Source organism: Fukomys damarensis, unplaced genomic scaffold, assembly GCF_012274545.1.
Source record: "Fukomys damarensis isolate Sample0158 unplaced genomic scaffold, DMR_v1.0_HiC HiC_scaffold_38, whole genome shotgun sequence".
Lineage (NCBI taxonomy): Eukaryota > Metazoa > Chordata > Mammalia > Rodentia > Bathyergidae > Fukomys > Fukomys damarensis.
Window position 1 is genome coordinate 23,246,278 of NW_022900950.1, and position 22,175 is coordinate 23,268,452.

The window sequence follows — 22,175 nt, forward strand, 5'->3', positions numbered from 1 at the left end:
TTTTTTTTTTTTTTTTTTTTTTTAATGTACCAGGGATTGAACTCGAGTCCTTGTGCTTGCAAGGCAGGACACCGAACCGCTGAGCTAAATCCCTGGCTAGGATAATTTGACTACAAATTATATAAAAAAAAATAGGCATAATGCATGTTTAAACTATAAAAACCAGACACATATGAGGATTAAAATTCAAGATGTGTCCTGGGAATGCATAAGGCAGGACTGAGACAGGGTGTAAAATATAGAACAGAATGATCATTCCCACACTCTTTAACATTCAGAAGAAACAAATTAAGCCTTAGTTGGCTGCAGGAGCTGCTGAGAGTATTGCACTTGAAGAAAGTGCTGCCTAACTACCCAAATAACTCATCTGGGCCTAGGAACACTTAGGACAGCCTGGGAATCCCTTACTGTCTCTACCAATGTCCAACTAGTACATCATGTAGTTTGCTCAATCCAAATCAAGACCCTCTTCAGCCAGATCCCTCAAATCTCAAACTTATCCCCTTTGCCTTTTTCCTCTTGAGATGCTGCTAAGCCTCTATTAAAGTAATGATCAAGAACCGTAATGAGAAAATGACCCAGTTTTCCCTTAACAGGTCACTTGGATGGTATTTTTGAGAAGCTGGAATTCAACATACAGCAGCAACATTTGTACCTTCATAGATTCACTTAATGAGCATGGCACCACACAGGCCTTCCACCCAGGTCCTGACTACACAGTGTAATCACACCAACTCAGCTCTGTCTCAGTAGAAAACACCATACCCACAATGCAGGGGTCCAGGAAACAATTGCAGGACACTGGCTACATTTCTAAGCAGGAGGGAGACCCCTGTGAGTGGCAAAGGCTATCCAGGCCCTGAGGAAAAGGCTTGCTGTTCTCAATTGATTTTCAAAAGCAAAGCCTTTCTGTCCTCAGTATGATGGGAGACAAAAATGTAGAAGGGACACTGTGACAATGACCTCAGTATTTCAGGCTGATCTTGAAAATGACTCTGAGGCTTTTTGACCTATGCAAGTTAGGTAAGTGGATCATGTTGCTCTAATTCACTCTTTAATCACTCAGTTCTCTAATTTTCTACCCAGATGTGGCCAGATTTCTCCCTGTGGACAGGGAGGTTATGATGACAGCTAATGACTTAAATGTACTGAACTGCACAAATTACTGCAAGTAAGGAGGAAGCCATGGGAAAGGACTCAGGTGTTAGGGGTCCAAAGTCACCACATGTGGGGGGGTGGGGCATGCAGCATGACTGGGAATGTGATATCATATGACCACAGGGATGATGCTATCATATGGCCACAGGAATGATGAGGAGTCCCTCTGCTTCTCATTACAGGGGTGCAGTATGACATGGGGGACAGCAAATGTGTCCCTCACAATCCAAGGCGTGGCCAGCTCTGAGGGTAGAAGATGAAACACTTTCTCAAAATCTCTGCCACAATAGGTGGCCCAGTGCTATAGCAGCTGGATGAGATTCCACCAGCCTTCCTGAGCTCCTCCTTGGCCACCTGCACATCTCCTTTTTCTGCTGAACTGGCTACAAAGGAACATGTGTTTTGGTGGGGACAGACACAGAGGCAAAGGAAAAGAATGGAAAATAAATGCGTATTTATACATTAACTTAGCAGTTATTGCAAATACCCATTATAAACCAAGTACTGAAAATTCAAGGTCTCTATTTTACTCTGATGGAGTTAAACAGTATCATCAATTAACTGTATACTTCACATAAAAGAAGATTTTGCACACTCCCAACACAAAGAAATGACAAATTGCTGTGACAGATGTGCCAATTACCCCATTAGATCATTACACATTGCATACATGCAAACTGTTACATTGTTCAATAAATATGTACAGTTACTGCATGAATTAAAACAATATTTTAAAATCAGCACAAAAATATCAAATTAGAGATCATTGAGGATGTCTAGAATATAAAGCATGGGGTGCTATAAGAGGGTTTACAATAGGAAGTAAGCTAGCCTTGGGACTGGAGGAATGTTGTAGTTTCCAAGAGCAGGAGTGGGTACCACCCTCTAAGGATGGGCCAATGGGAAGGAGGAAAAAGGAGAGAAAGAGGGAAAGGCCTTGTAGGGAAAGGCCATGGGGCATTTCCTGCGTTTCCCAAACTTCACTTGGTAAATGAATCCCCTGGGTACACTGTCAGACTCCAGTCCACTGAGGGATGGAGGTGAAGAGGAAGGGAAGCTGCATCATCCTAGTGTCCTTTTTTCTCTCCAAGTACCCTTTCTGGCTCTTTCATTTTTCCTGGGAGAAAGCACTTTGCAGTATCTCTCTATAAGTGAGAGGAAAGGTGTTTAGGGGTTCAGGGCTTGTAACAGACCATAAAGCATAGCTCCTTCATCACAGGCAGCCCATTAACCACCCAGGTTGTTAACATATTGGTAAAAATCCTCAGAACATAATGTGCCTTTGTCAGCAAAAGTAATTGGTCTTGGCTGATTAATTTGGCTGGTTTTACAGACTGAAGACTTGCCAGTCTTTCAAGAGTATCCTATAATTCCAAGGGTTCCACTCTCTTCCATGCTCTTATTTCAGTAAGCAATTTCCAAAGATGATGAGTTGATAGGATTCCTAAGTAGTTTGGTAAAAAGAAAAAGAACATACTGCCAGATGTGGTAGTTGGTGCCTGTAATCCCAGTACTGAGAGGCTGAAGCAGGAGTACTGCAAGTTGGAGCCCAGCTTGGGTAAGGTAGCAACTTATGGAGACTGTCTCAAAATTAAAAATAGAAAAGGGGGCGGAGATATAGTTCAATGTGAAGAACTTGGGTTCAGTGCCCAACATTAAACATCAACACACACTCCTACCTCACATTGGAGCTTTTATTTTTACTCTGACAAACTTTAAAACTGGCTTTACAAAAATGCTTGGGCCAACTCCCACTGCCTTTCCCTGTGGAAATTTGACTGAACAATGGCACATATAACTGCTGTACAGTTAAGCAATAAAAAAATCTAAAAGAAAGTATGAATTGTGCTCTAATGATGCTCTGTATGCTTTAAAAACGTGTTCTTTGCTTCAGACATTGCAAAGAATTATCATTCTATTTTAAACTAATACAGCACTCACTTACCCTTTTCTCATCCCTAACAAACCTCCTCTAACATGACATAGATGGCTGTAAGTAACAGCAGAAGAAACTGGACTCATCAGGGGAGAGAAGAATTCCTCTTGGCTCTTTCATTTCTAGAATGTATAAATGGAAGTGATATAGTTTTAAAAGTGATAATAAAGCACTGCATTTCCTAATTGAGTTTCGGTGATCATCACACAGAACATGGCAGATGTTGTGCTGCTGACAGTAGCTTGTAGGATCCTCCCCAGCTCTCTCCAAGATCAGCATGTTCTCAGCCATCTGGAATGCTATGTACCACCTGACTAAACTCAGGATGCACAATCTTGTGCATCAGCTCAGGGATCAGCTCAAGATGAAGCAGCTTTCTGGTGCACTGCCTGTCACCAACTCACAAAAAACACAAGTAGATGTATTTTCAAAAATGTGGAGAGTTTTGTAAAGAAAAGGGTTGAATTTAAAAATGTAAGCCACAAGGTGCCCACAATATTTACTTCAGAGCAGAGGGCACTGGAAATGTTGAGGTTCCCATGGGCAGATAAGGTATAGCAGCCCACTGCAACACCACAGCTGGCATCAGGCTAGAGATAGTGAAGTCTTACGGCAGTGTCCCCATGCAAGACCAGCCAGCTGGCAGGAAAGAGCAAAATCATCACTATGTGAAAGAGAACATATTACTGTTTCTCAGGGCACTACACCAAAGCACTGAGTTATGGGCACCGTGGTGTCTACCTTGAACACAGAAGGCCTGACCCCTTCCACATCAATGCACAGAGCAAGGAAATAATTCAGGAACTGTGATGTCATAGGGTGAGGGCTCACCTAAAAGTCACCTGCATGTATATGTGTGCTTATGCATGGAAGTGCCACTCCATCAGCTCCTGATCAGTATCCTCTGGGGAGCAGCCCTCAAGAGACCTTGGGTGAAGTGGTGTACACTCTCTCACCTCAGGTGGGAAAGTTCTGAGGCCAGAGTTTTTCCCAAGACTCCAGAGTCTACACAGTGTGACAGAGTGACAGCACAGTGTGTGTCTTGGTCCATGCATGCTGCAATAATTAAATACCACAGCCAGGTACTTTATAAGAGCAGAAATGTCCTCACAGTTTCAAATGCTGGGAAGGCCAAGAACAAAGTGCCAGCCAGCCTGGTGTCTGGGGACACTGCTCCTTCTATGACAAGATGGTATCTGCTACTGCATCTTCCCAGGTCAGACTCCTAAAGGACATGAATCCATTCACAAGAGCAGATCCTTCAAGGCCTAAACACCTCCTCAAGGGCCCACTGCTTAATGCTCCCACAATGGTGACTAAGTTTCAACATGATTGTGAAGGACTTTGGACCACAGCACCTGGTAAAACCCACTCCTCTGGCTACACCTTTCTTCCTCTCATCTGAATGCCTTGTCTTCTCTGGTCCCCCCATAAACTACACACAAACATATATACTTGGATTAGGGTCTGTGCCCAGAGAAATATAGTTTAGACATGGTAGAGTGTGTGTCTGTGTATTTATAGCCATTGTTATGGCTTGTGTCTAGATGTCCCTCCAAAGCCTTGTACAGTCATAGGGGTGCTTTTCAAAGGTGGTTGGTTCTAGAGTGTGTGGTGCTGGGATCAAGGATTTGTGATTATTAAATAAATCCACTGATGGGTTTGGCATAGTTCTGGCTAGGACTAAGGGTGTGAATACTCTACTCAGCCTACAGCTGGCAGTCTGCATAAAATATAAGGGAGAGAAAGAGGGATAATACACTCTCACCTGCCTGCTTGCTGTGAACTGTCTTCTCTGTGATACCCCTCTGCCATGCCACCCTTCCTTGGAGCCAGCCAACTATGGACTGAAACATCTACAAACTATGAGGCAAATAAAGTTTTCATCCTTTAACTTTGATGTTGGGTATAGTGGACCTTTGAGTCACAATTGGCCTGACACATGAAAAATTTGGGTTACAACTGGGAGTTTAGTTTTAGCTTATGAAGTCTTGAGTTACAACTGACCCAAATCCTGGCCACTTGTGCTTCTAGATAGTCTCAGACACAGATTTAATCCTTAAAGAGCTCTGGAAAGAACATTATAATATCCTTTTAACATCCTGTGTGGGGTTGAGAAATCCTGGGCCAATGTCTCTATAAGAACACTGAGATCTGCCTGGAAGAAAATGTGACCAAAAATTATACAGGAGGGAGAATTTGAAGGCAGTTAAGCAACTTCAGTTACAACCAGCCCTTGGAAACAAATTGAAATCATAAGCCAAAGGTCCATAGTATTTTGTCTCAGTAACAAGAAGATTAAGACAATCGTGTATGTGTGCGTGTGTTTGTGTGTCTGCGTGTGTGTATATATATATATATGTATATATATACACATATGTATGTATATATATATTATATTTTCATGTTCATGTAGGTATATATATATATATATGTATATATGTATATGCTTTTACAGTAATATCACAGTCCATGAACACTTCTTTTCATAAATAATTCAGTGAAGCATTTGGCAAAATTTTGCTTTTATCTGTAAACTTCACATGGGGTGATGAATAGGAATGTGGCTATTTCCCCCATTATTGTGGAAGAAACTGTGAACCAAGGTACCAGTGTATGTATTTATATGAGGTGAGATAAAATATATAGTAAAGTCTCAACTATATAGTGAGACCTTGTCTCCAAAACAAAACAGGATTAATGGTAATGTGCTTTTACTGTTTCTGTAATTTAAATATTTACCATATATTTCAATCATGTGTGGTACATATATGCATATATGTGTGCACATTCACTCGCAGACATATGTAGACATAAATAGAGGGCCATATAAAATGTAGTCAGCTTCCATATCCATGGGTTCCACCTCTATAAATCCAATCATCCATAGATTGAAAATATTAAAAAAAATATGTCTGTACTGAGCATGTAGACTTTTTTCCTTGTCATCATTTCCTAAACAATAGAGGGCTTACACCTCAAACTTCCATATTCATGAAAGAAAGACTGCTGTGTGACTCTTCCCAGGCCCAAGCCCCTCACTCTGATCCATTTCCCAATGGGAATCCCATCCTTGGGATGATTTGCTGTTGGAGTCTGAAGATCAACTCTCAGGAACGCTAAGTCTGGAGCAAGGCAGAGCATGGAGAATGGAAAGAATATCAAGAGTATAGTGTGAGAAATAGGCTTTGTCTTTTAAGTCAAAGCACAAGGCCCATGCAACTCCATTCAGGTTTAAATAACTTGGTCATCTACTCACTATTCATCTGACTCTGTTAATATCCTGAGCTCCAAGAAATGGTAACTATGTACTTTTTCCCAGAACACAACCAGTTTCCAAGATAACCAAGAACTCCCCACAGCAAACTGCACACCCTCTCTCTCTAATAACCCCACTCACAATAAGAACTAAGAATTTTGCATTCCATACCACATGACTCCTTCTAATTTGCTCAGCAACACTCCCTCCCACTTCATGCCACTCATGTTAGTCAAACAAAATAGATCATAAGCCTTTGAATTCAGTCAATGCATTTAAAGGTCAGCTGCTTCTCCTTTACTAGGGATAAAAGGGGAAACCCTCTTTTGTCCTGTTACCTCATGCTTGCACCCTTCTGCAGAAAATGCCTTGTGGAGATTTCTTGATGTACTGACAATCTGAGTCTAAGGGCTTATTTCAAACAATAGTAACAGAGGAAATTGTACTGTAAGCCTAGAGGAGAGGACAGAGACTATGTATCTTGGAGAGAACTAACCTTTGGATTTTTCTTTTGCAATAGAAAATGAAAGCAGGACTTCCAGGGGCCTGAACCCAGGCCAGGCATTTCTCTAGGTGGACATCAAGTTTTAAAGCAAATGAAACTTGAACATTTCAGAATATTGAGTCTCTGATACTTGAACTCAAGACCCAAGCTATATTCCAGTGCTCTGGGATATCTTTGATGGATGTCATGATACAGACACAGGATTTCTTTTCTCCTGGACACTTTCTACCTTTTCTCCTGGAGTGCAGGTCAGTTGTCTGCCCTTGCCCCAACTTTATCAAAAGGCCTATTTGTTCAGGTGCATATGTACAATGACCTATCAAAACTGCTTTGTTTTTGCTCAACTAATTCCCAAAAGAATGAAGCTACTAAAATAATAATTATTATTATTATCATAAAATGTTTCAGCTATCAATATGGAAGAAATAGGCAATGATAGAAATCATTTACATAAAGTACTATGAAGCTACTTACTTATGACCTGTAAGAAAACATGGAAGTTCAGTTGCAATATTTAGTTATGTTCATTGTAATTAGTAAATTGCTCTTGAGTTTTATTAAGTACTATATATGTTTTAAATTAAGATACACAATATATTAACCTCCCTCCTTCCTGCTCTCTTCCTCTCATCCTCAGTACAACCATTGTTGTCATCATCCAGGGGTGCTTTCCTCTGGGCCCCAAGACAGTAAGCCTATGCTAAAGAAAGTGGGAAAGGTCTTAGAGATGACAGCTGGCAAATGACAGGTGCTGTGATTATGATGACCCTCATGCAATTCTGCTGTGGTGAAATTAAGACGCTAGAGTTCCCCATGTATTTTCTTTTTAATATTCTAAGATTTGGAAACACCCCAATTGTCAATCAACTGGAGATTTGACAAAGATGTGTGTGTGTGTGTGTGTATGTGTGTGTTTTATAAAATGGAGCACTATTCAGCCATAAAGAACAAGAAACTAGAGATATTTATAGCTAAGTGGATGCACATTGAGGCCATACTCTTAAGTGAAATTAATAAGACACACATGTGTAAATACCAATTGCTTCTCTGGTGTGGAAAAATAAAAGTGTAAATAAGGATCAAAATATATAATTGATATTGTATTATAGAAAGAAAAGGTCTAAAAGAGTAGAGGAAGTGGGAGGGGTAAGGAAAAGGTAAAAGGGAGAAAGAAAAAATATGTGAAAAGGGAAAACATGGAAATAATGTCTTTGTAAATGGAAGGATGGAGGAGCTGAAGGGAGGGCTGGGGAATGGCGATAAACAAGAACAAAGGTAAGTCATGTAAAGGTACAAGATCCCAGTGATGAATATAACTTTACTGTGTACCTAAAATGTACCAATAAACTTAATAAAATCTTTAAAAAATAAGATGCATACTGAGTCACCAGAGACTTGAAGAATATGTGTTCTTTATCAGACAAGATAAAAACAGTAAAGGACTGTACCAACTCCCTACTGTAAATAATCTGCTCAAGAGCAGATTCCCACCACACTACCCATGATTGCTCTGCGAATTTAAACACATTAATGAAAAGGTCACTTTAAAATTGTAACCTAAGCAAGGTTCCTCTTCTTCCTAAACTCCATGAGAATAACCTCAGCATATAAAAGACAGAGCTTACAAAAGTAAGTATGTGGCCCTGCCTCACTAACCCTCCTCTGTCCTGGAGCCAGAATTTATGGACAATTTCCTCCTGCCCATCCTCCACACTCCCTGGTGAGCCCTCACCCCATTCCCCACGGAATACCTATCTGATTTCTGTTTGACTGCAGCAAACCCAACACTGCCCCAGCAGGAATATCATCTGCCCCAAGAAACAGAAATCCACAGAATCCCCAAAAGGTGTCAGCATGGGAACACGGACTGCACTCCCTCATGCTCCAGAGCACTGGTCACTAGTCCTAAGCAAGGTTGCTTTGCGGGGGATCTGGGAAATGCCCGCTGACCCTGCTGGCTATAGATGGAGCTAAGCATGGAAGCTAGGGCTGCTGCTACACATCCTGCAAGATATACACCAGTCCCACCACTCGGGGTGACCCAGCCCAGTGTCAATAGTACCCAGGCTGAGACAGCTGCTTGGAGACAAATAAACAGCCATGAGCCCGGTGACTCCAGTGACATGCACACAGGACTTACGAGGCAGGAACACTTGGTGCACTTGCTCCCTTCTGGCTGAAACTCCTCTCCCTCTTCGTACTGCACGCCTTCAAACACACAGCCTGAAAGGCAGAGCAGAGTTCTGAACCAGGCAGGAGCAATATCCTTGTAATTGGTCTTTTCCGGCCTGCTCACCCATCCCTCACCTCCAAACCAGCCACCCAGCAGTGTCCTCTCGTTAGTGGGCAGCACTGGTGCACAGTAAAATAGAGTATGTGAAGGTCGGGGTGCTGGCATGGGACCAGAAACCCCAAGGATGCTGGAAAACAGAGGGCAGTGGAGCCCAAGTCAGCCCAAGGGTGAAGAGCAATGCAATAAAAGGAGCCCCATCAGACCCTCCTGGAGCAGTGTCACTATAACTCTGGACACTGCAGGAACCTAAACCCCAGAAGGACCAGGAAAGACCAAGGGAGGTCAAAGAAGGAGTCAACCATGGGATCAAGAGCAGATGCTAACTTTTACCCCACACACCTGAGCCCCTCCACCTCCCCAACAACTCTACAGAGCAGCAATGACATCCCTCTCTCCACACATGAGGAAAATGCAGCTCTAAGTGGAAGTAATTTACCCTGCTCCCAGGTGGCTGAGCTGGGATTCAAACTCAGTTCTAAACCTTCCTTCTGTGCTATAGAGCAAATCCAGCACAAAGGCAAGAAGGTACAGAGGAGGGATCAGCAGGTGACTCCCATGGACTGCAACCCCATCAGGGTGTGATCAAGGGCTCTAACTCCTACCAGGTCTGGCCAATGAAAGGATCAAACACCAGGACCTGAGACCTTATCAGAAAGATGCCTTCAAGTCACTGACACATTCTAAAGTGATGTCACAAATGACCTGCAGTACAGACTGGCTGCTAACTCCATGTCATATGGGCCATGGAGGCCATGGATTACTAGCAAAGCTACTTTCCCTAGGAATGTCCTCACAAGACACTTGGCCAGAGGGTGGTGAGCTGTCCATGGGCGCTTACATAGTACACAGAAGTGTCTAAAGTCCATCAGTTAAAGCTGTGGGCAGAAGCCCTCCACTCTTGGAGCAGCTAGGTCTTGACAGGAGGAGTAGATGCTACCCCACCTGCCCCATCCTCTGTTCAACAGAAAGATGTACAAACAAGTACTGCTGAGTCTGGATCAAAAAATGAAGTAAAACTAAATTTTAATTCATAAAGATCCCAGGTGACTTGAAGCAAAATGTTCGATGCATTGAGAAGGGAAAGGACAAACTATGTGATAGATATGAAATAACTGCATTATGCAAATAATTAGTATATAGTACTTTTAACGAGTTTTTGGTCTTCATATGAGCTCATGGATAACAAGCTTCACAGAAATCCCACTGCAAAAAGGAGGACTATGCAGGACACAAGGAAGGTCAGAAGTGGTAGAAACTGTCCATCCTTGTAATTCAAGACTGAATTCTGAAAAGTACTTTAGTCCATCATGTAGAGGGTCTTATGTCTGTAGAGCACTCCCTGGGGCCTTTGCCACTTCACAGTAGGCTTAGAGAACAGCAGGGCCTCAAGATCACCGCATAAAGCAAAGTAGTGGTGGTATCATCACCAGAGAGGAAGAGCACTCAGAGAAAACCCTGAATGCAGAACACCCTTCCTAGATGATCAGTAAGTGCTTAAGTGATCAGAGAAAGCTCTCACCTCAACACCCCCAGGCTTATGGTAAAGGGCAAGAAGAGCTACTGGAGGCATTTGTATTCTCATTCAGGAAAGTGACAGGAAAGATTTGGCCAAGGGTAAAAGAAAGGCTCTTTACTGTCAGCGAGGCAGGAGCCTTTCTACAAAAAGCAATGAGTCCAACCTCTGCACCCATATTGAAAAGGGCACTGACAAAACCCTAAACTAAATTTATGTGGGACACAGCTCCATTCTCAGAAAATATCTGGTCACCTCATAACCAAGGTGAGCTCTGGCCAAAGCACTGCAATACAAAGTAGTAAAAAGACATTTTGGGAAGCAAGGAGAAGCCACCACCTCACTTTCAAAGTAAGCATTATTTGGGGCCTGGTAGTGGAAAGCAGGCCTTTAGTCCAGAGAAGCCACCAGCCAAGACCTACAGCACACTGCCCTTGTGCTAGGCACACCTTTGTAATCCAATTCAGGAAAGGGAGAGGAAATGTTCTAACCACAGACAGCTTCATGAAAAGGAGGAGGAGCACACCCTCTAGAGCCATAGGTTCACAGAGCTTGAATGAGGAAAATCCAGCAGGGAAGACAAATGGTGCATCCCAAGGGACACAGAGATTTCAAAAGTCTTTCCATGCCCCAAGGAGCCTTCTGGCCTCCCATATGCTGAGGATGATACCTGGACAGGTTGGGCAGCAGGCTCCTGGGTGTTCCATTGGGTTTCCACAATGAACAACACAATGCAGCTCAGACTCTGTGACAACGCCTTCCTACAAAAGAAAAGGCACAGTCAGCCAGCCCAGGACTCCTGCCAAGGAACTACAACTCCAGGAAAGTATCAAAGAGAAGAACCTAAACCCACAAAGTCAAGCTGGAGTGGACTTCAGGCTCAGAGGGAAGCAGCACAAATGACCTAAGATCTGCTTGTTCTTAGCTACTCATGCTTGGGGTCTCAGAGGGCGAACCCTGTCAGCCTCTCTTTTTCCTGACCTTCCATTCTCTCATTGATCTTGCTTGCTTTCTCTTAGATCTAGTTTTGAGAATTTCTTGTGGTCCATTGGTAGCTGACAGTCTAGATGCTCATTCACAGTTGTCTTATGTTTTCTATGCTGCCGGTATTTTCTATCATTGTTCTTACACTTACATCATTAACTCTGAAGCATGAAGTGTGGTACCCTGAATCATACCCAGATGTCCCTGTCTGTAGGCCAGCCTGGGATCCAAGCCCCACAGTGGAGTGCCACCTGTAGCAGACCTCATCCATCTGGCCTTGTTCCTGGATCTAGAAAAGCTACTTTGTTCTCGCTGACCCTGGGGGCAAACTAAGATGAATAACTAAGAGACACAGAATTAGCTTAACATGTGGGCAGCCAGAGGGCTCTAGCCTGTAGTAGGCAGAGGAGCTCCTAGCCTCTGACTCATCTTGCCTTTGTTCACCCAAACATGGAGCACAAGAGCAATCACAGTAACACAAGATTCATCTGCATTCCAATATCCATTAGTACACACTCTGGTAAACAATTTATCCTCAGCTGTCTTAACTTACCCTTAATATGCAATATGCAATCTCCCCTGAGTGCAGTCCTTTTCCTTTGTGCTCAGAGAGAAGGCTAATTATGCCTTAATTCTCTGGTCTCTGCCAGCATAAATGCCATCTTAGCTAAAGATTAAGCCCACCCTCTTGAGAAAGCAGGAAAGGCCTGGAGTCATCAAAAGGACAGCACATATTCAGGAAAATGGTCAGGAACAAACACCAAGTGTGAACATTCCAGGTAGAAGAGATAGATGATTCCTGTAAAGATTAACCATAGCCCTACACTTTGTCATGGAAATGATATTCCTATAGAGAGTAACCACAGCTCTGTACTTTGTCACAGAAATGTCAGCCTCATCTTGTGCAAACTGTATGTTCTGTTCCTTTCTTCTAACTGCCATATTTCACTTCTGTAATTTTGCTTGCTTCTGCCCCACCTAGAAACATATAAAACCTTCTTGTACTCTGGGCTTAGGGTGCTCTCCAAGTCATTGCTTGGAGGGGCCGTCTGGCCAGACTAATAAAGGTCTATTTGACACCATTCTTGGGTGCAGCTCATTCAGTTCCTCTGGGGTGTTGTTTTGCTGTCACTGATAGGTAGTTCTTCAGAACATTTGGTTAAGATCCCTGGCAGTTTTACATTTGGAGGGCCCCGTGAGACATGATCTCCCTACTCCACCCCACCTAGTCCCACCAGGTCCCAGCTGAAATTCCATCAGATGAGACAGACCTGAATGACTCCAGAGGTAAGGGTTTGTTTTGGTTGTAACATTTTGGTTGTTGGTTATGAGGTGGCTGATGAGCCAGTAAATGCCTCCTCCAACCCAAAGCTCCTGATGGGGAATAAGGATAGGAATTTTTCATTTGCATTTGAGTTGACTCTTATATTTGAAGTGTCTGAATAAGTCTCAGTGTTCTTGTCTATCTTGTGTTTGTCTTACATGTTGGTGCAGCAACTTACTTTTTCATTTCTCAGGCATCATGGGAGGATCCTGCTCCATCGGATCGACACCATTAGATTGTTTTCTCAGTAATTTTAAATTGCTTTTTTCCACAGATAAAGAAGATGAATATGGAGTATTAATTGTTTCAGAACTTTTCCCTTCAGTCCCACTCTTTCCCCTTTGGGAGTTGGGGGGGCATTATATTTATATCCCCTTTAATACTGCAGACCTGTATAACTGGAAGAACCAAAACCCCCCTTTTCAGAAAAGCCCCAGGCTTTGATTGATCTCTTGGAATTTGCTGCATTGAACAGGAAGGAAAGGGATAAGTGACACAGCCCATGTTGGGCCTCAACCTGAGTCCCAATGTAGGGAGTAGCTGCCCACCTCCTCGGAAGGGGAGAAGTGCACCCCCAGGATTTTCTGGGTTCCCTTTCTAAGATTCAGAGGCCAGCATGCTGGCAGTGGACCACTCGAACCTGGGGCAGAGACAGAAGGCAGGTGTATGAATAGAACTGTCTATTTGAATGGTGAGATTCCCCAGGCAACCCCTAGTTTGTTTCTCATTTGTTATTGTGCTTTGAAAGGGGCCCCAGGGAAGGAATGTGTTAACTTCTTGTGTGACTGTGTGTGTGAAAGAGACTTGGTTAGGAGATGAATAGAATGAGCTACAAAAGCCATCAGTAGCCTTGTCTGTGCACTAAAACAAAGGTTAGGGGGCTCTTGTGCTTAAAGAGCCCTCCCAGCATTGCAGAACTTGTGTGAGTCAGTCCTGTGAGTCTGTGGCCATGCTTAGAAAAGGCAAAACACAGACTTTTGTGACAAGAAACTCTCCTTTGTCCGAGTGGGCCTGTGTGTAAGAGCTGGGAAGCTCACAGCTAGGCTAACAAGTGAATGAGGCCATTTTCTGGAATGGTACCCCACCCTTCATTTGTCTTGCAACACTGGACAAGGGAATATCTAATGGTCATGGGGAATGCTAATACTAAACCAACTGTTCTTAAGTACATGATTCAGAATTTTGATAAAAGCTTTGTGGGGGACTATGGGGTAAAATTAAGACCAAAAGATGCTCAGAAACTTTGTGAGTTGTCATGGCCTCAGCTAAGCCAGACTTAGCCCCCAGAAAAAAAACTTTAGACAAAAGAAAAGTTATCTCCCTTTGTTTTCACCTGAGACTTTGACAACTTGGAGCTTTGTGTGCTCCAGGAGCTGCTCAAGCTTCTGCTCTGTGGTAATCAGCTGCTAGTGAGAACTATTTAGTTTTGGTCTTAGAACAACTGCTTGCCAAATCTGCTGTTTTCCCCATGGTGAACTTGCCTCTCTCAGAAAATGTGACATTGTTGCAGGCAAATCCCAGTGTTTCCCCTTTGGAGGAGGTTGAGCTGCCTCCCCTTTCACTTGAGTTGCTAAGATCAAAGGTGTGAAGGAGGTGGGGGAAAAAACAGAATTGTTTAGCTTTACTGCACTGGAGGGTGAAGATGGGAAAGCATGGTTGGACTCAGAGAAAATGGAACAGGGCTTGCACTCAGATAAGAAAGAACTAAAATGAGAAAATTAATCTTTGATGGATTAAAAACAGGTAGACAAACTCTGAAAAACATATAATAGAGAAAAAACTGCAAGCCAGAGAAACAGCAACTGTGTTTTACCAGACATCAAGAGATTTTTACAAGAAATGTCAAGTTAGAAATTTTAACTATTTGATAAATGTATCTGTTTCAACTTGAATTAAGTTTAATTGGTGTGCTTAAAACATTTCTTGTGCATTGCAAATTCTTGAATTGTGATTATAGGATCAACTTTCTCTTTTCTGTACTTTGTTGATTAAAAACTCAAAGTTAATACTGTTCTATAGGCAGCCAGTCAAATTTTAAGAAGTTAAGAATCTGAGGACAAAAAAAAGTGACACTTTAAGATTTTAACAACTGAAGTTTGTTATAGAAGGTTAATAATAAATGAGACATAAAAAATATTAGAAAAGCTATGGGTAAGAGAGATATACTTTTGATATGAAAGGATTTTGTATGTTTGTCTTGTTAGAAAGATATAAAGAAAGATATACAAGACCAGAGGCCTAAGTATGTAGAGAAGGTGTTTGTTGGTTTCAAGTTTGTTACAAAAGGTTTACTTTTATACTCACAAAGAGCTTTCATTCCTCCTGATTCTAATTCTACAACAGATTTCTGTTAATTGATCTGCAAAAGTTTTGACTAATCTTAACTAAAAAAGATTTTAGGGCTGGGGATTTAGCTGAGTAGTTCTGCCACCTGCCTTGCAAGCACAAGGACCCAAGTTCAATCTCCAGCACCAAAAACAAAAACAAAATAAAATAATAAATAAATAAGAGAGATTTTATAATTCAATTGGCCAAATACATTTGAGTGCATTATAGTATCATAAATTGTCTTATATGTTTGTGTCTGTCCAATTGTTTGAAAAGTATTTGTCCAATTATATTTTGATTGAAATGACAGCCAGGATACTAATGATTCATTAATTTCTATAACCTGGTTTTATAAGTTAAAATTTTGTCAAGATAATTAAATAAACTTTTAAGTCTAGATAGACTCCTGTTAATAGCAAAAATGACAGCTGCTCAGAAAAATTTATTCTGGTCTTTATTCACTAATGGGAGCCCCAATAGTTTCATAGCCTATGGGAAGATACACTTCCAACAAACATCACTAAATATATTGCTATAAAATGTTTACATTGGTTATCAACAAAGGGTTGGATTCTAAATATGTTATTATGATATGTTTATAATAGTCATTTTCAAAATATGATGTTTTCTGTGGAAAAAGAGTTATTAAGATGTTTTATTGGAAAAATGCTTTTGATACCAAAATAGATTAAAGGGCATGAAGTTTCATACATAAAATTATGATTATTATTGTTAATTTTCTGATGTACTAAATGAATAGAAACTTCACAGGTTATTAAACTATTAATGTTGCTTCAAGAGGCAGAATATAAAGTTTCATGGAAAAGGCTCAAATTTGTGTACAACAAGTCAGACATCTAGGATTCAAAGTTTCCAAAGAAATATGCTGCTTGGGAGATAAAAGGACTTGAAAGCAGATGAGAGAATTTTTGGGCTAACAGGTGTTTGCAGGATCTGGATTCCATGGCTTGCAGACATAGCCAAACATCTATATGTATGAATCTTTAAAGGGCCCAGAAGGACAGTAATTATTATAGGGTGAAGAGTAAGAGTCATCATTTAAAGAGCTAAAACTAACTCTCTCTGCTGCCCCCTGTGTCAGGGATCCTAAATGTGACCCAACCTTTTGCTTTGTACATGACTGAAAGAAATCATACTGCTTTAGGGGTGCTCACTCAAGAAGTAGGCCCATTGAATCAGCCACTGGCATATTTATCTTAGAGTTTGGATCCAGCTGCAAAAGAATAGCCCCCTCATTTATGAGCCCTGGCAGCTGCAGTTATGCTAATTAAGGAAACTGACAAGATAACATTTGGAAAAAAAAATAGGTTGTTCAGTTTCCCCATCCCTTTTAGAACTACTGAATAGCAGGACATCGATGGCTCTCAAATAATAGAGTCACATGACTTCATGCCCTCATCTGTGAGAATACCTGCCTATATTTTTTCCAGTTAAACCTTAAACCCTACTACATTTTGCCCTTGGAAACTGGCCCCCTGACCATGACTGCCTCAGGGTCACCAATGAGTTGTTCTCCAGTCATCCAGATCTGAAGAAAGACCTGCTGCCTGATGCTGATTTTTATCCTGTTCAAGGATGGAAGCATCTTCATGGAAAATGGGGTATGCTATGCGGGCTATGCAGAGACAAAGTGGTCCAAGCAGGACCCCTCCCCACTGGATGGTCCGCTCAGTGAGTGGAGTTATGGGCTCTCCTACAGGCTCTCCAATGGGAAAAAGGAAAAAGGGTAAATGTTTATACAGATTTTCTGTTTGCCACATTTCATATCTATGGCACAGTCTATAAAGGTGTGGTCTTCTCACAGCAGAGGGCAAACTTATTAAAAATAAAAAGGATATGACATAGTTTGAGGCAATGTGGAAATCTGATAAAACAATAATTCATTGCTCTGAACACCAAGAAGAAAAAGATGCAATAGCGAATGGCAATGCTAAGGTAGATGTATAAGCCAAAAGGACAACTGAATAGAAACTTTAGATGATTATACCCACCCCCTGAAAAGGTTATAAATATGTGTTAGTATGGATTTGTACTTTTTCTGGATGGCCTAAGGCCTTCCCTATGAAAACAGAGAGGGCTTCAGAGATATGCAAGATTATATTAAAAAAAATTACAAGGTTTGGTCTGCCTTTCCCCATAGGCAGTGACAATGGGCCATCATTTGTAACAGAGGTTGTACAAATCTAGCTAAACTGTTATACTGCCTGTTGACCTTAGAGTTCTGGTAAGGTTGAAAAAATGATGAATCATACCATTAAGAGAATATTAACTAAATATTGTCAGATAACACTGGGTTATGGGTTGATCTTCTCCCTTTGGCCTTCTTTAAAATAGGAGATACCTCAAGTCATACTGGGTTCTCCCCATATGAGGTCTTGTTTGGGAGGCCATCCTGTATCTTGAGAGAATTTATAAGAAATTTCTCTCAACTGGGCTTATCTAGTATGGAATTACAGCTGTTAGAACTGGGCAACATGTTCCAAAATATTCAAGGATGAATAAAAAATAAAGAGGACCTTCATGTGCTAACTCCTGCCCATCTGATAAAACCAGGGAACAGAGTTTATGCTAAAAATTATAAAATGACCCCTTCACAACCTACATGGGAAGGGCCATATGAGGCACTTATGGTTACTCCCACAGCTGTCAAGGAAGCTGAAGTTCAGCTACCACCACTCTAGATGGAAACAGGTCTATCCAGAGAATTTCATGGACTTTGACTCCAGGAGACAACACACTCAAAGCCCCCCTCTCACCATACTGGAAGCTGGTGAGTCCATGCACAGCTGAAGAATAAGGACTACAATCAAGATATGGACTCATATTGTATCAAACTATTATGAGTTATTATGCTTTCGAATTAAGAGTTTATAAGCCTACAGATGATAAAAATATGTGACCTTTAAAACTGTTAAATGGGAATTGGAAGGACATCCCCTCATTTTTCCTTTTGATGCCTGTCCAAAAGAACTTTTTGAGGGGAATAAACAAAAAAATATTGGGTCAGATAATGCTCAAATATAGTTAAACAGTTCTGTTGTAACTCAAAAGGTATTGGCAATTGTGACAAATAGCCTTTTTGTTTTGTTTTGTTGTTGTTGTTTTTAAGACAGGGTCTCACTATGTAGTTGAAACTGACCTGGAACTCACTTTGTAGCCCAGGCTGGTCTTGAACTCACAGCAATCCTCCTGCCTCAGCTTCCTGAGTGCTGGGATTACAGGCATGCACCACCATGCCTGGCTAATAGCCTTTTAAAACTATATATAGTTTGGTCTTGAGAAACAAGCTGACCACAAGAAATAGATGTTTTATGTTTATACTGGGTATCAATCAATTACTAGGCATGGGCCTCAAAGTTACATAGATTCTACAGATTAAAAAAGGTTTAAAAAGATCCTTGATGGTGCTCAGCCAACAGGTAAAATACTAGCAGCTTGCTACATGCGAAGAAGTGACTAACATGTAAGATTACATGTCAGTCTAAGATCAGTGGGGAATGTTAGTCGTAAAATGCCAGCATGGAAACCATCTTAGTTAAAGGTTTAGCCCACCCTCTTGAGAAAGCAGGAAAGGCCTGGAGTCATCAAAAGGACAACACATATTCAGGAAAATGGTCAGGAACAAACACCAAGTGTGAATATTCCAGGTAGAAGAGATAGATGATTCCTATAAAGATTATCCATAGCCCTACACTTTGTCACAGAAATGGCATTCCTATAGAGATCAACCACAGCTTTATACTTTGTCACAGAAATGTCAGTCTCATCCTGTGCAAACTATATGTTCTGTTCCTTTCTTCTAACTGCCATATTTCACTTCTGTAATTTTGCTTGCTTCTGCCCCATCTAGAAACATATAAAACCCTCTTGTACTCTGGGCTTAGGGCGCTCTCCAAGTCATTGCTTGGAGGGGCCATCTGGCCAGACTAATAAAGGTCTGTTTGACACCATTCTTGGGTGCAGCTCATTTGGTTCCTCTGAGATGTTGTCTCACTGTCCCTGATTGGTAGTTCTTTGGAATATTTGGTTAAGATCCCTGATGGTCTTACAGTCTCCAATACCTGTCTCCAACCAACCACCCTTCAACTAGACACCCTAAGTAAGGTTGGGAGTCAGTTTTCCTTCAACATCTCCAATCCAGGTGGATAATCAGGCTGGTTCTCAGCATGAACTTCTTATCCATGATCTTCAAATCATCCTCTTTTATCAAGAAATTTAAAGTGGGAAAATACAGACAAATATTTCACCACCAGAATGCCTTTCATCAGAGGATATAGGAAACAAAGTGGAATTAAACTCCAGTGGAAAGAGACCAGGACATTAGGCTTGCTGGCACCTGTAGGTTCTTGGTTGTACACATGACAGGCGAGAATGGTCACTTTCTGCACCCTTCCAAAGATGGAAATAGGAATGCAGGAGATGGAAGGTTCCGGGTAGGCAAAGGCACACCTTTCAGTGATCATCTGCACAGAGGTTTGCTCTTCTGCTTATGAAACAAAATGCCCTCTTATACTAGCAGGGCTCAGGTGAGGTTTTGGCACAGAAGAAGGAAAGGCAAGGCTCATATTGAGCAAGTGATGTACCCTTTCTGAACTTTGCTCCACAGCTTCCAGTTCCTGCCTTTTCAGATAATAACTTGCTATTCCTGCTTCATTTCTTTCTGGGTGGCATGCTAATGACCAAAGATGACAGGTAAAAGGAGTCTCAGTGTTAACCACTGTAATGGCTTAATGTGTTTGTCAGGCAACAAAATATTCCCTGCTGTAGGGTAGCTTCATTTAATATAAGCAATGTCTTCATCTAAAGGGAGCAAAATCAACTCTTGTTCAAGCAATTGAGGACCTTCAGAACCTCTGGTTGTTTACAGAAATGTGATCTACATACCAAAGCTCATATTGTCTTCTTGTTTACCAAACACTAGAACCATGTGTTAAAAAGAATCTGCTTGTCAACAAAAGACAGGCTCTCCATTGTGAAAAAAGGAAATGTTTATTTCAATGAACAGGGACAGGGACTAAGGTCAGAGGATTTTAATGGCTAACAAGGGAAGGGAAAGAGTTTTGGCTAGCTGGGAGAAATTACATCCCTGAGAGGATGGTGATATAAGCAATTAACTGGGAAAGTAATTAGGCTTATAGAGGTATTGAAGGGGCTAAGGAATCTGGGGTGACATATTTATGTCTTAGCTGCCCAAGGATGGTCTAGACAGATATGTATAAAATTACTGCACTTTTTCACACCAGGGAGTTAGTTGTAAGCCGTATTTTTCAGTCCATTTACCTCACTTACTGGGAAGCTGCTGATATTTGTTAAAAGTAGCCTGTTTTTTTTTTCCTGCTGATTTAGGACAAGGCTGACACCATAATTTTCAGGTGCCCCTGCTAAAGAGTAGAAATTTCTCTGAAAAACAGGCAGGGTAAGAAGAGAATGATTTGTATGATCTGATGGGAAAATAGGGTAAGAGATGCACGGTGGCACATGCCTATAATTTAGCTACTTGGGAGGCCAAGGCAAGAGGTTTCTCGTTTGATGCCAACCTAGGCAATTTAGAAAGATTCTGTCTTAAAAAACAAATAGGGGTAGGCTAGGGATTTTGCTCAGTGGTTCTGCCACATGCCTTACAAGAGAAAGGACCTGAGCTCCATCCCCAGTACAAATAAATAAATAAATAAATAAATGATTTTAAAAATAAAAAGGGCTGATGACATATCTCAGTGGTAGGGTGACAGAGTACTTGCCTACCATGTGTAAGGCCTTGAGTTTAACTCCTGATACTGAAAGGGGATAAAAAGACACAGGATAGAGATGGAGGGCTACAAATTTTGGAAGGGGTGGGGCTTTGATGCTGTTAAGCCACTGTTTTTTTTTTCCTTATGCTTTGAAACTAATTTATAATTTTGAATTTATAATCTGGTTAAAAAAAACCTCAGTAAGCTTTGACTAATTAAATGAATCTATTGTTTATATCCATTCCATTTTTACCTACTGCTTATTTTCATAAATAACTTAGATTCACCACATTAAAAAGTTGAATATTTAATTGAATGAACACCTGAATATCTTTGAGAGTGCCTCCTTTGGGCATATAATGAAAACATGACTACATAAAATACTGATTTCAATATGCTAAACAACACTGTGCTTCAGATGAGACCAGAAAGAAATGTCCATTGTGATATCCATCTTCCAATCTCCTTCCAGGGCACATGTGATGATGGGATAATGAAATGGGTTTTGTGATGAAATGATTTAACAGTACCTTCTCTACAAAGGATTTTTAAGTAACACTAAAATTAGACAAGCATTATTTTCTTAAACAGAATGTTTCTATAGAGAAATAAGACAAATTTGAACATGTGGGTTCTTCCCTCCTCTGGTTAATTGCATTATCTTCTGTTCCTGCAGCCATCAGTGCCATGTGGGGCCACTGCTATTGTTGTAATACTCAAGGATGAGCCATTGTGGGCTCCTTAGAAGATGCTAAACTGGTTCTTCCTAAATTTATTAAGTTGCTGTTACTGAGGTCATGGTGTACTAATTGCTTCAATTTAATAGTTTACATATTGGCTTTTGCTCAAAATATTTCTAAATCAAAGAAGAAAAATACATTTTTCTAATAATACCTCCTTTCTGCAAACAGGAATTCACGTTTGCTTAAAGATAATTTCACAGGTAGACATGCATTTTCCCCAAGGATATATGCATCTTCCTGGAGTTTTTCCAGACACAATTTAACAGTGATGGACAATTTCACTGTGTTTCTGAAAACAAGTTCTACATGATATCCATCCTGTACCTGTCTTATAATAGTGATGTCACAATAAACTTTAAAGATGCTGTGGGATTTGCATTTG

At 41.1% G+C, this 22,175-nt stretch overlaps 1 protein-coding gene across 2 annotated transcripts in view; it reads right to left on the reverse strand.

The window, feature by feature from the left end:
* LOC104868874 (BMP-binding endothelial regulator protein) overlaps positions 1-22,175 on the reverse strand; it is a 221,046-nt gene that overhangs the window by 126,344 nt on the left and 72,527 nt on the right. For both annotated transcript variants that reach the window (XM_010633862.3, XM_033760005.1), the window contains 2 exons: positions 11,335-11,425; positions 8,999-9,081 (listed from right to left, as the gene is read on the reverse strand). In XM_010633862.3, the coding sequence (XP_010632164.1) occupies positions 8,999-9,081; positions 11,335-11,425 (174 nt within the window). The remainder of the gene's footprint in view (positions 1-8,998; positions 9,082-11,334; positions 11,426-22,175) is intronic.